Source organism: Dipodomys ordii, unplaced genomic scaffold (assembly GCF_000151885.1).
Source record: "Dipodomys ordii isolate 6190 unplaced genomic scaffold, Dord_2.0 Scaffold130, whole genome shotgun sequence".
In the NCBI taxonomy this organism is placed as follows: Eukaryota; Metazoa; Chordata; class Mammalia; order Rodentia; family Heteromyidae; genus Dipodomys; species Dipodomys ordii.
The window spans coordinates 723,671-738,383 of NW_012267346.1; the positions used below are offsets into that span (position 1 = coordinate 723,671).

Sequence of the window (14,713 nt, forward strand, 5' to 3'; positions counted from 1 at the left end):
AAAAAAAAAAAAAAAAGATACAGCACCCCATTTATTATTTTAGGTAAGGCCTTGCTTACTGCCTAGGGTTCTTTCGAGTAGCTGTGATTGCAGGCATGAACCACTGAACCAGGCTGAACATTTTTGTAATGAAAACAAAATGGACCATTCCATTGCCACATGGTAAAAGCCAGTTTTTGTTGGGTATGGGATTGCCTTCCAATTCAGACATTATGATTCTATGATCAGTTGCCATGGTGTTGTCAGTGTTGAAAAATTGGTTAACAATTTTAGTTTGTTGGCTTACCTCAATTCTCTGTAGTTTAATTCCTATACTTCTATACTCATGATTATAAAGTCCGCTATTGTATTGATGCAGGGAAAAAATGATATATGCTCTCTCTCCCTCTCTCCCTCCCTCCCCCCCTCTGTCTCTCTGTCTCTGTCTCTGTCTGTCTGTCTCTCTCTCGTCAGTTATGGGGCTTGAATTCTGGGCCTGGGTGCTGTCCCTGAACTCTTTAGCTCAAGGCGAGCATTCTACCACTTGAGCCACAGTGCCACTTCTGGTTTTCTAGTGGTTTATTGGAGATAAGAGTCTCACAGACTTTCCTGCCAAGGCTGGCTTTGAACCATGACCCTCAGACCTCAGCCTCCTGAGTAGCTAGGTGCCATCGGCATCCAGCTATGCTGTCTCTTAACAAGGAACAACCTTCACTATTCCTTTATCTCATATATACCCAGGTCTTCAAAGACCCTAACAGGAGTAGTGCTGGCTTTCCTAAGGTAAATTCCTGAGAACAAGGATCAACTTTATACTTTCTGCTTCCCATAGCACTTCCAGTCACCTAGTATCAGGGACTCCAGAATACTTCTACAATACTCATCATATACCTAAAAAGCAGAAAAGTAATGTCTGATGTTAGAAAAATTTCAAAAGCACATCATAATTTCTTGTTTGTATTTCAGTCAAGTCCCCAATTCAAGGACACAATGAAAAGATTTGTTTTCTTTATTCTATGGAAGAACGTGACAAATGAATTTAAATATTTATACATTCATATATGTATTATATATAACCAATACTAAAAATGACAGTAAAAATTAAAAGGCTAAGAAACAAAAAGGAAAGGCTGAAGAAGGTGGCCCAAGCCAAGAATCCCAGCAACATGAGAGGTAGAAATGGGGCTAGCTTGGGTAAAAGGCATGCAAGACTCCATATTAACTGATGGTTGAGGTTCTGTAGCACTTATTCCTGACCCCAGCACATGGGGAAGCACAAACAGGATTCAAAGTCCAGACATGATGTGAGACCCTACTTTGAAACAATAATGGCTTGCGTGGGTAGAGTGCCTGCTTAGGAAAAGCAAGACCCTGAGTTCTAGATCTAACACCACTAACATGAAAAGGAAAACAAACAACAAACAATGAGCTGGGAAGCAAATATCTGGCTCATCTAGTACTGCTGTTAGCCAGATTTTGAGAGGGATGGTGGGCTGTAGCTGAGGTCTATGGTAGAGCCTCTCTTATCACTGTACTAGTCAGTGCTGGATGCAGGTTGACAACCAAGATCATGGGTCTGTTGTCAGCACTGAGTGAGTTGTACTCATTGTTAGAAGCTTCCTTTCGTTGTGCGCTAGAAACTGCTGCTGGCCCTATGGAGTTACGCAGCTTATGAGCCAGAAAGTTTCCCACTCACTCTCAAGGATAGCTCCCAAGTCTGCCTTAGACATCCAAGTCAAGGGGTGTCCTCCAAGGGTGTTGGAAAGTAAGGAGGAAGCTAACAGAGCCCAGAATTCTCCACTGGAGGAAAAGAATCAATGGAACAGAGCACTCAGTCCCAGAACATAGTCCCAGTGCTTTACATCTTGCCTAGCAATAAAACACCTAGTGGGAGGGAGGAAGTGGGGGAAATCAAGTCATCTGCAAGACTTGGGCTCAAAGCTCCCAGACCTGCCCAATAGTAAACCACACAGACACACACAGTGGGAAGGCAGCTTAGGAGGTTGAGCAATCCACTGGTTGGAGCTCTGGGTTACAGTCAGAAAAGGCTGGCTCCTGACCAGAGGTCAAGGTCACTGACCATCGCGATCACTGTCTAAACTCACTGCCTAAAATCAATGCTCACTAAACTACTTCTGACACTTCTCAGCATCTACCTGGGTGGCCATGCCCCACCCAGATTGTGTGGCAGTTATACTCAGGTTTTCAGGCGTGTTATTGCTCATTGTTTCAGGTCCTCATCGCCACTCAATCTCAGACAATAAATCCCCTCTCAAGATGGTGCTTGGCTATAACTCTCTAGGATGTGGGAAGTGATCCATGGATTTCTGCTCCAAGCGTGGCTTGTAATGCACAGAATACTGTCATACCAAATGTCTGACTGGATTTAGGACTTGCAAGAACTGTTTTTCCTGTGCCTGTCTGTTGTCACCAGGATTGCCTGTGCTTTTCTGGCCAACTGTAGATGTGGTTTCAGGTCCCCACCTCCCTATCCCATACCAATTGTGGTTACAGGTTAGATGGTTTTCTACTTTTCTGTGCTGTTTCTCCCACCCCCTGTCATGTTATCTTTCTTGATTCCTGATGTTCTTCTTTTTTCCAGAAGTCTCTCCTTTATTTATTTATTTATTGCTGGTTCTGGGGCTTGAACTTGGGCTTGGGCTCTGTCTCCAAGCCTCTCTATGCTCAAGGCTACTGCTCTACACCTTGAGCCAGTGTCACTCACTTCCAGCATTTTTTGTTTATGTCGTAGAGGAATTGAACCCAGGGCTTCATGTATGCTAGGCAAGCACTCTACCACTAAGCTACACTCCCTGCCCAAGTCTCTCCTTTATTATCCTGACTCTCCTTCTTATTCAAGATGCAGCAGGAAGGAAACTTTGGGACAGCCATCTTGCTTCAGAAGTCAGGATTGAGAAATGCTGGTTTTGATGAGGTCAACAGAGCTCAATTCCTGCAGGCTGACCACCCAGGAATCTGCTCTTACCCAAGGATTTCTGCTGACTCTCAGGAGCAGCTTCCCTTGGATTCCTGGAGTGCTTCTCAGTGAAGGAGTGTCACAGCCACTTTGGACTCAAGGTTGATTCATTCTAGTCAGTGCAGTTCTTGTTCATGACCTGCAACAAAATTTTATTTTCCTTCACCTCAGGGTTCTAGCTTCCTACATACATACTAGAAAATGGATCCATTGATTTATTCATTGATTCATGCCTACTTGGGCAACATTCTTCAAGCACACCTACATTCAAAGGCACGGGTTGAAGACTGGGAATGGCCCCTAACATGTCGTAGGTCACAATACCTAGGGCTATGTTCCATTTTCCATTTGTTTCAGTCCTTCTATGTCCATAAATGGTTTCAGAAAGAAAATAGCTCATGAGATTTCCATATAACTGGAAACCTCTTTTTGCTTTTCAAAATGTGTAATCTTAGCAACTATAACAGTGGCATATAATATATATTCATATTAGTATTTGTAATAAACGTATAGCATATGGCAAGTACTTTATATATCGGTATAATGCATACTATATATTATAAATAATAGTGTACGTGGCATTAAACAGATGAATGCTGAGATCATTACACCAAACAGCTGGACATAAAACACCATATTACAAAAGTATCTAGAAGAGCAAATCCATAGAGATGGAAACCCAATTCAATTAGTGATTGTGAGGCTGTTACTAGGGGGAAATATGGCATGACTAATTTATCTAATGGGCACAGGTTTCCTTTCAGGGTGATGAGATGTTCTGGAACTAGATAGAATGATTGTCCGTTGTGAATATATTAAATGTCACTAATGACAAATTTTATTTGTAGTTTCAAAATTTTATTGTAAAGGTGTTCTACAGAGGGCTAAGTAAGGCAGTATGTTTCTTGTCAAACATCGTTACCCCCTCTCAATTTTTTCCCACTTCTCTAAGTTTTTGGCATGTTGGCAGCCCCTTTTAAAAACCTTACATATTATGATGATGATGATGATGCTGGTACTAAGACTTGAACTCAGGGCCTCTCACTTATTTCCCACTCAAAGCTGGTGCTCTCCCATGTGAGCCAGACATAGCACCACTTCTAGTGCTTTGCTAGTTAGATAAGAAGTCATAGAGTTTTCTGACTGGGCAAGGTTCAAACTAAGATCTTTAGATTTCAGCCAGTGCCTGGCATATACATATATATATTCTCAAAACATTTCTCAAAACCTGGGTGATGAAGGTTTTTTTGTTTTTTGTTTTCTGGTCATGAGGCCTAAACTCTGGGTCTCATGACCTCAACTCTTCAGCTCAGCTCAAGGCTAGCACTCTACCACTTGAGCCACAGCACCACTTCTGTTTTTTTTCTGCTTCTGTGGTGCTGAGGAATCGAACCCAGGGCCTCATCTATGGTGATGAAGTTTTAATCATAGATATTGCAGCCTCTGAAGAAGACAAACAGAGCGATGGTTAAGTTGTAGTTAGTGAAAGAGTAAGAGCTGTGGTTTGACTTATGTTAAAATACACACCATATGGAAGTAGAAAACAACTGGACTGAAAGCTCACAGGAGAAAAATGAGAATGGTTACTTCTGGGGTGAGTGAGATGGGAGCAGGAATATTTTCTTTGCTTTTATCTTCATGTACTTCTATGTTGACTTTCTGTGTGTGCAGTCTATGGATAGCACTTTGGGATTCGGGGATAATAAACCTGCTAACAAAATGGCATGGCATTTGCAAACCCTCATCTGTTCAGAAGTGGCATTATTAGAAATTCAGAATCTAGAAGATGGGTGAGAACTCCCAGACTCAAGAATTAAAGTTTATTTTCTTCATAGCCCTCTTGAAGAATTAAAATGTCTTGTCAGTTTTTCAGGCTAATCATCATCCTTTAATGGTTGGGAGTAGTTTCTACAGATTGTCCAGGTGAATCCAGCACAGAGTGCAAGCTGTAATCATTTGTTCAACACCCCCAGAGTCCCAAATATCACAGAAGGCAAGTGATGTTAAGATTTCTTATTCAAGAATATCCTTACAAATTAAATTGACTAGGAGCATAAAATAACACTAAGAAAATCCATCCACAAGTCTGAACTCTTAAAAAAAATCTTTTTATTGATCCTTTACCATACAAAATTTATTCAAATTACATCCATTTGAAGTGGTAAGATCACAGCTAGAGAACAGGTCACCCTGTAACAAATCTATTTACAAAATCCATCATAAAAGCTTTTTTTTTTTACATTATATTACATATTTCCTTTTTTTGTATTTTTTTTAAACTAGCATACAACACAAAGCTAAACTGATTAGTAGTTTGCCTATTCCCAATCTTGGGAGAAGTACTTCCTTTTTACAAAATCACGTACCCCGCAGGAAATTTAAGAAATTCCCACACCTGACAATTGCCACTCGACTTACTCTGAAAGGCGTCTTCCTTCAAACCTTTCCTTCTCACCCACATAAGCTGTCATGCCCAGAGTTCTTACTTCCTTTTTCCTGAAAGCTAAAGCTTTAAATACTGCAGTTCTATTTACAGATCTACACATACGACAAAATGAAAACAAGAACCACAACAACATCAACAACGACAACACTAACAAAAAAACCAATAAAATTCCAAAAAACAAAAACAAAAAAAAAAACAAAACCAAGGTTAACACTCTTAAAAAATTACAAACCAGCTAGAAAATATTCTGGCAGTGTTTACAAATTAATTGCTATTTTTTTGTACAAAATTGCTAAATAATGAAAATGTGAATAGACTACATTATCAACTTAAATAAAACGATCGCTATGCACAACTCTGTACATATAAACACACCTAACGCTGTTTGACAGCTCATGTGTTGCCCTTTATACATTTTAGTTTCTAAGGCTCACGCAGTCATAATTCGCACACTTGTAACTTATAGCCATTTCATGTGTGAGCTTTAATAGCAGCAACTCAATGGTACCAGGAAACCTGCATACTTTAGTACTCAAAGTGGCACAAATACTGTAGTACTACTAACCCACTTCGTGTGCCAGATATTATGGAAAAAGAAATGCCTAACACGAACAGAATACAGTATGGACGACTCATTAATGTACACCAGTTAAGCCCATTAACTGCAAAATAACAAAAAACAAAAACAAAAACACCTTATGCTTGAAGGAACTTTTAAGACTTATTAGTATTCCTTTCATTTCTTAAAATAATAAATATGGCATTTATATTACGAAAAGGTTCAAGATCAACAAAACACACAACAACCTAGCCAGGTGAGCTCAGTTTTTAGACTTTGGAAAAACATCAGCTCTGTGCAGCTGGCAATGAGAATCACACAAAGCTGGAAGCAGAGGCAGCTAACCAGATGAGATAAATATGGGAAATGGGGGAAAAGCTTGGCATAAATGGTTTCCCATACAGGAAAAAACCCCACAGTGCATTTCCAGTAGGCACTTAACACAAAGCTCCCCCTCCCTCCTCCACCCCAATGCTTTAGCTCGGGACCACACGGATATTTTGTACCAAGTCCAGTGTGTATGAGGGGAGGAGGCTGGGGATGGAGGCTGAAGAAGAGAGAGGAAGATAGTCTGCACCTTTGTTTTTCTTCCCAAACATACACCACACATACCCACACACAGAGCTTAAAGTGCTGGTGTCATCTGTCTTGACCCCACCACCACTTTGCATATTGTGGAAATCTAACTAGAGTAAACTGGCCGGGGTTCTTGTGGTTTATTAAAAATTTTTTCTCCTAAGGGGATGTATTTTCAATTAACGCATACAAGTTGGGTGCCTACTATGTGTCCCCCCACCCACCCCACCCCCACGGCAATGGGCCAGGCACATAGCATTTCAATTTAACTGTTCATTTGGAGATTTCATGACTCCCTCATTTCTGCAGCCCTTAGCATCCAAGAAATGGAGTTGAGGTACTATGCCATACTCCCAGGAGAAGATGGCCATCGCCACCTGCCAGTGGGAATGCCATTCTTGGATGAAACTGGTAAGATCTGAAGCTATGTGAAAGCCTCCAACATGGGGTACCATTCCTGAGGAGTGAAGGAGACGCCCTGGCATTCCACTTCATTTTCTATCTTCTGACTTCCTTCATAGTGGAGGGGAATGGGTTTGGGCCAGGAGTCTTCCACTCCCAAAACAGTGGGAGCTCCTTGCTCTTTCTAGCTTAAGGAAGTGCCATGATAGAATGCCACTCACACAATGGGATGTCTGTCTCCCTAGAGGCCTCTCCATCTGAACCCATCCTGAGAAGTGGTCTCCCTGAGTATGGCATAAGAGCCCTTTCCCCGGTCACAGGGGCCCGGGAAGCCCAAGGATGGAGGGGTCCATGCCTGGCTGTTCCTTGGGACTGCTTTTTATTTTTTGTCATCTGACCTGTTAATCCTTTGCAATGAGCCACCCATACAAGTGAGCTCCAGAGCTGACTCGCTCCAAGCTCCCTTCCTGCGGAAGGAAGCAAGGTAGGATGATGCTTCTTGCAGAGGCTGGTAGACCTTGGGTCACACAGGTTTAAGATGCTCTGATCAGTAGAGGTTCTCTCCCTCTGCTAAAATACTCTGAACTTGCAAAAATCACTTGAAAGTAAACAATTAAATTGAAATGGTGATGGGTGCCACAGGAATGCTTAAATGGCAGCTTAAAAAAAAAAACAAAAAGGAAAAAGTCTAAAACAATCCACAAGGAACTCCCAAGTAGGCATTTGCTACAAATCAATCAGAAACTCACAAATACATTAGGGACAGGGAAGTAGAAGTGGTTTATGGAGACAGGAAAATCCACAACAGCTTCGAGTGGCAGAACTCTACTAGTCTTCTGTATCTGCAACAAGTATTTGAAAAAAAAAAAACAAAACAAAACAGGTTCTTCATCCGAAAGGCTTGGAGGTTCTCATGACCCCCTGATGGGACACGAAGTCCATAGCTTACACTGAATTAGGACAGTAATTTAAATATTCCTAAGAAGAGTTGAAGAAATCCATTTCATACTTTGCATGACTTCAAGTTTGCGTTTGCTGCAGTTCCATTCCATATTAGCAGACCCCAAAGACATGCATTCTGCACAGAAGGCACGGCTTGAAATGCTATTAAGGAAGATTGCTGTTTTCCAGTGGGCCAGGTGGCCAGACCCATTCTACAGCCCATCCATCAGGCACAGCAAGCCAATCCGGGAGGGAGGGAAGGAATGGAGGGAGGCAGGGAAGGAAAAGGACAGGTGAGAGACACCTGATTGCACATTTTCTCACTTGCTGACTCATCCAGGAGAATTTGGAGCCTGGAATAAAGGCAGGACTTTCCCAGGGGAGCCTGCGACTGTGCGTTTAGACAGATATCCTAAATTCATTAAAATGTCAGCTTTGTTCTGAAGTTTGTAGTTTACTTCATGATACTCTCTTGGAGGAAGAAAGTAGGAAGGGACAACACTGCATGACAGATGTTCTGGTTCCATGATAAAAAAATATTGGTTTATAAGGAGAGTTCACACAAAGCACAATCAACTACACATAAAGTCTTCCACCAGTGGCAGCTTTTCCAAATCGTAAGCATCAAAGAGGTCACTGATGCCTTCCTCCTCCCCCAGGCTCAGTAGATAGTCCTCCTGGAGCAGGGGAGGCAGTAAGTTCACAAATGGCCCTTCTAGGTTGGAAGGAATTTGGTCCTCGGTCTGCTGCAAAAGGTTGGCGGGGGAGGCCAAAGGAGAAAGGTTTGCCATAGAAATTGAGCAATCACTATGTCCTGAGTTGTTTGAAGCCAAATCTGAAAAGAAAACATTGGAGAGTAAACCAAAGTAAGTTAGGAGACAATCAAATTCACCAGTATTTTGGAAGACAGGTATACACTGCTTTCTGATTAAGAAAATAAGATGGCTTCATGACAGAAGCTACATTTTATACTAAAATACAAAGGAGTGATTTGTCTTTGACCTAGTCTTTTTTTTTTTTTTTTTCGGTCATGGGGCTTGAACTCCAGGCCTGGGCGCTGTCTCTCAGCTCTTCAGTTCAAGGCAAGCGCTCTACCGCTTGAACCATAGCACCACTTCCTGACCTAGTCTTAACTCATTAAAAAACAACAAAACAGTGTACACTAAGAAAAGAAATGTACATATCACCAGGTCTGGGAGAAACAGTTGTATTGTCAAAGTTTTGTAGATTTCACAAGCTTTATAGACCATGATAATGACAATTTGCCTTGTGAAGGTAAAAATGTGTTTGTGACTTTAGCTAAGTATCACTATCCCACAATACTGTGAAATTTATGTAATCACTTAATCTCAATAAAGAACTTAAAAAACAAAACAAAGGAACCCCTCTACTGTCAAAAAACAAGGATCCAAATTACTCCAAAGATGACACTTTAAAAAACAAAAACAACTTTTCTCTACTATCTAGTTATTCCTTAAAGAATAACAAAATATAAAGCAAAAACCATGGTCTTCCAACAAAAACTCAACTTTAAGTCTTCTTAAAATAAGTAGTTTATTAGCAATTCCTCTAAAAATTCATCTAGTCAAGACATACTTTGAAATTCTATAGTTGAAGATGGATGGTCTTTTGTTTTATTTTAGGTGTAATATTTTTCCTAGCATCAAATCAGACCCACTTCATTCAAGCGCTCCTATTGGCTGCTCTTTGGGGAGATGGCTGGGGAATGAGGCAGGGCTTAGGAACTGGAGAGTGCTTTGTCCTTGTGACAGAGGAGGAAGGGGAATTGCATTTATTTCCCAGATATATCTTCTCCACATTTCCCTGGGGAAGGAAATAAGTAAGATTCTCTGACAAAGGCTCTTTTCCCTGCAGTCTTCACTTGCCTCTATAATGATGTTGGCAACATCAAAGCTTGGCACTGGTGGCTCATACCTGTAATCCTACCTACTTAGGAAGCTGAGATCTGAGGATCAAGATTCAAAGCCTGCTGCAGTAAAGTCTGTGAGTCTGTCATCTCCAATTAACCACCAAAATGCCAGAAGCAGAGATCTATCTCAACTTGTAGTGCCAGCCTTGAGCAAAAAGCCAAAGGACAGAGCCAAGGCCTTGAGATCAACCCCCACCCCCACGCCCTCCAAAAAGGAAGGCCAACTGTAGCTGATGATCCTCCATTTTTCAAAACACTACAAGGAAATGTCTTTTGCTGATAATAAAACCCCCAAAGGACTCAGTAAGTAGGTGGAGAAGTCATTGCCCACTTTAATCCAGTCAGAATGAGTTTTAAGAAATATTACCTTAATAACAGTTGAAGCAATATTTTTTCTTTTGGGTCTAGACTTGTGGTTCAGATTCAGAATCCTTCTAGTTATCTTCCTTTTTAACAAAGTTTCTAAAAGTTAATGGTAGAAAATTTTTACCTTTGGAGGTGGGTTTAGAGATATTCCCATTGTGGTCTTGATTGTTTGTTTTCATTGGACTGTGTGTTTCAGTCTCTTCTGGACACAAGTAAACTTCAATGGGTCCTTGGGTACTTGCCAAATGTATTTGTAGGCTCTATAATAACAGAAATGAGAGAAGCTCAACTCACAAGTTCTTTTAGAAATGAAAAACATAGTAAATTTCACTGAAGATTGAACTGCAAGGGTAATAGTCATTGTTCATTTTGCTTCCTCACCCCTAACCTGACTTTTATCAATGAAGGTCATCCTCTAGAGCAGGAGTCAGTCAGCAAACAACAGCCCGAGGGCCACGGTCAATCCACCGATCCACCGACTTGCTTTATAAATAAAAGTTTTATTGGAATAGAGTCAAAATCTGTCCCAATATACATGTCTCTGACTGTTTTTAAAATGAAAGAATTTAGTAGCTGGAGTTTGAACAGAGCTTGTTGCTCATAAAGCCCTGCAATTTAAAAAATAAGTTTGCTAATTTCTACCCTAGAGAAAAAGCAAAGAGGGCAAGAGGAATGCCAATAAATTAAATGGGATCTTGGGTTATCTAATTGGCTAACTGTGAAAATGGTTCTTTGGATATATTCGTTTTTCACAAATTATTAAGGGGCTTGCTAAGAGTTGGAAATTTGGTATTTTATGTTTTTTGTTTCTTTATTGTAGGACTTTCCAATACTAAACTTTACTAACCAATTTATGAGTATTATTCTTAAGTATGAGGAACTGTATTTAAGAGAATCTATAGCTTAATGACAAAATTCAATTCATCTAGGGATTTGAACTCAGGGCCTCTTTTGCTGGGCTCTTTTGCAGAAGCCCAGCATTCTACCACTTTGAGCCACAGTGCCACTTCCAGTTTTCTAGTGGTTAACTGGAGATGAGTCTCATACATTCCTCCCCAGGCTGGCAATGAACTTCGATCCTCAGAGCTCAGCCTCCTGAGAGTAGCTACAATTACAGGCATGAGTCACCAGCACCTGGCTTTAGAGCTATTATCTTTTAAGGCAGGAATTGTACCTTAATGGGGGAAGGGGGGAACGCTTGTGAATTTCATCTCACTTTATCATTTATGTGTTTCCCCCCATTGTTGTCCTTCTTATAGCAGTAGGCTATATTATCAAATAACATCTGAGAGAAATTACAAAAAATGTATACCCTACTTTCTGAAAATATTCTGGTCTATTAGTTACCCCAAGGTCCTATTTAATTTTTTGAAGTAAACATGTTATAAATCACGGAAGAAGTTCTTAAAATATGCCAAGTTAGGGATATACTTGAAAAATATCTGTATCTTTATTCATGGTAACTACTGTATATAAGTCATTACCATTTATATATAGGGTAATCAACAGAAAATTCCTTAAGTAGTTCAAATTGATAAGAACCCCTAGATAATAAATGATTGAAAAAAAAAGAAAGAAAAAAAGGAGAAAGTTTAAGAAGGGCAGGACATCATAGATTGCTTTGAGCTAAATGCCTTGCTAGTCTAAAATTAGACATTTTGGACATTTTATGATCAGTGAACTGTTGAACTGTTTTAAATTTAGGGCTAAGCAAAACAAATGAGAGTGAACCATTAAGCTCTTAGGAGGGAACAGACTTTAACCATGAGTCAACAATCCTTCCACATCACGTATTCCAGAAAGATCTCTGTACATACATGAAGATGCTGCCTCCTTACCTCTAATGAGTCAGGCACTTCAAGTCTTGTTTCTGGAGGGGCTTTCACGACTATAACAGTTTGGTCTTTAAGGCCACTAATTTTTCGAATATCTTGATATGTAACATAAGCTAACGTAAGGAGTGTTAAGGAAAACTTCCATATAAATGCCTTAAGACATACCCATCATAAAAATGAAAAAAAAAACAACATGGAGAAAAATTAAATTCTTTTATGATTTCTAAGAATACATATCTCCCATTTTGGATCTTCAGATATCTCCCCCTGCCGCCCCAACCCCATGGATCTTTTTTACTGATTGATGTTCTAAACAAAGACATAAAGACATTCTCTTGCCTATTTCTATGTCTCTGGTTATTTAGGGTATTAAAATAGACACAAAAAGCAGAATAGTTAAACTATCAAATGAAAATCAAATCCCACTTAGGTCAGAGCTTCTGAAACCAGGTCCCTCTGGTACATAGGTATTTCATGCACTGAGATGCAGTACCTGTCACTCAAACTGAATGATGGTAGAACCCAATTTATAGAAAAGAAAAGGCATGTTCTATGAATGATAATCTTTTTTTGTAACTCTAGTCATGCCTATCTGCTATTAGCAAGTGTCAGCAGCCATCACGTGAATGAGTAAGTGGAAGAAGGCAGCCAAGCTGGTTTTCTGAAGTGCTCCTGAACTGGTTGTGATTATGTACTGCCTACAGATAAGAGTGTCATTTCTGTAAGAAAACTTATTCTTTTTAACTTAACCAACACTTCAGTGTTCACAAGGAGAAAAGTGGCTCCCAGCTGCCTGAATGAATTTGAGAAACACTGATGTAAGGAAAAGAGAATAAAGTAGCAGCCAGGCGCTGGTGGCTCACACCTGTAATCCTAGCTACTCAGGAGGCTGAGATCTGAGAATCACGGCTCAAAACCAGCCCGGGCAGGAAAGTCTGTGAGACTCTTATCTCCAATAAACTACTCAGAAAACTGGAAGTGACGCTGTGGCTCAAGTGGTAGAGTGCTATTGCCTTAAGCTGAAGAGCTGAGGGACAGCGCCCAGGCCCAGAGTTCAAGCCCCACGACCAATAAAAAACAAGCAAATAAATAAAAAAACAAACCAATGAAAACCAAACAAACAATAACAACAACAACAAAAAAACCCCAAGAAAACAAAGTAGCATCACTACTCCTAGCAGTACTTCCCAGCAATGAACAATTCCTTCAGGGGCCCTGCAAGCTAAGCCTAAAGGGTATCATGAAAGAATATGGCACTTATTATATGGCAAACATATTCAGGAAAGCTCACAAGAGACAAATTTGCAGTTAGCACTAAAAGCTATGAGGCTGCCTGCCTTTCTTGTATACGGAATATGGAACATAACTGAGATACAATGTTTATAGTCAGACTTTTTCTACATAGGAACCCAGGAGAATGTCTAGACTAAAACAGAAAATAACAGAACAATGAACACAGTTCTGCCGAGTAATAGGATCTAGCTCATAATGTCTGCTATCTCACATAGTGAATTCTGAGAAAAAGTTTAGAGCTCAGAGGAAATGATAGAACCACCAGAAGTGGCATATTAGATACTGAAGGAAGCTATGAATCTTCTCCTTAGAAACAATACAAAATAAAACATATCCTCACAAATTCTGCGTATCTAGATAGGGGTATCTTTCACAGAGTATGTTCTCTAAAACTCAACAGCTGAGACAACAGTAAGTTCAAGGTTGAGCTTGGGTTAATGTCCTTGGAAAACTGTGTTTTTTAGGTCAACATTTATCCCATACCAAAAAAGCCAACTAATAGCATTACAGAAGACACTTCTGACTTTTACTGACAACACTAGGAAAAACTGATAACCAGGTTCTTCCCCTACAGCCAGCCTGTCAAAAATCGACGTGAGAAGAACTTATTAAAATAAAACCTCATCTACAATTACTCAACATGCTGCAGGAAGGAAAATTTCAACACATTTGTGAACAAGCTGTACCAAATTGGGAACTGAATGGTGAATTGAAATAAACTGTACAAATACCTTTTTTTAATCTTACAAACTTAGAAAGTGCTTCCTTTGGGGCTCCTTCCCAAATCCGTTCCTTGTGTTTGCTGTCCCCTGGAAAGCAGCTTTCATTTTCTTCAACAAAGGTCTCTGAGAAAGTGAACAGGTGTGGCAATGCCATGAGCCACACATTCCAGAAAACTGCCAATCACGTGTAACCACACAGTTCCTTCACAACAGGACTCCTACTTAACAATGAATGAAACAGCTCCACTATCAATTTCTTCTCTTGTGAACCTCCTCTGGCCACTGTTGGGGGTTTAAGTCATCTCACTTGAGAAGATTCCACCCCCTAATTATCAAATGACAAGGTCAACAGAACATAAACAACTTGTGGGTTTAAAAACTGATTAAATCTAAAAAGAAAATGATCCTATCCTTTCCAAGATAGGAAAAAAAGAACCTTGTTAGAAAAAAGAACCTTGAAAAATATGGACAGGATGACTTAAAAACTGTTGTTTGGTCTCCACTTGAATATATAAATTGAGATGTCTCAGGTTCTAGGGTATTTCTGAAGTCAGTCTTGGGGTGGAAAATAACACACGGTGTTAAAACATAATCTCTCTCTCTGTCTTGGAGAAGGCCTCACTCACTATATAGCCTGGGCTGATGTTGAATTGGCACTCTTCTTGCCTTTGTCTCCTGAATGTAGG

The 14,713-nt window shown here is 40.2% G+C and overlaps 1 protein-coding gene across 2 annotated transcripts in view; it reads right to left on the bottom strand.

Moving 5' to 3' along the window:
• Positions 1–6,779: 6,779 nt before the first annotated feature.
• Positions 6,780–14,713, bottom strand: part of E2f3 (E2F transcription factor 3) — a 76,074-nt gene continuing 68,140 nt past the window's right edge. The window contains exons 5-7 of one of the 2 annotated variants that reach the window (XM_013030424.1): positions 12,016–12,130; positions 10,302–10,437; positions 6,780–8,716 (exon numbers count right to left, since the gene is read on the bottom strand). In XM_013030424.1, the coding sequence (XP_012885878.1) occupies positions 8,454–8,716; positions 10,302–10,437; positions 12,016–12,130 (514 nt within the window). In that variant the 3' untranslated portion in view covers positions 6,780–8,453. The remainder of the gene's footprint in view (positions 8,717–10,301; positions 10,438–12,015; positions 12,131–14,713) is intronic. The other variant, XM_013030425.1, reaches the window with a different exon arrangement.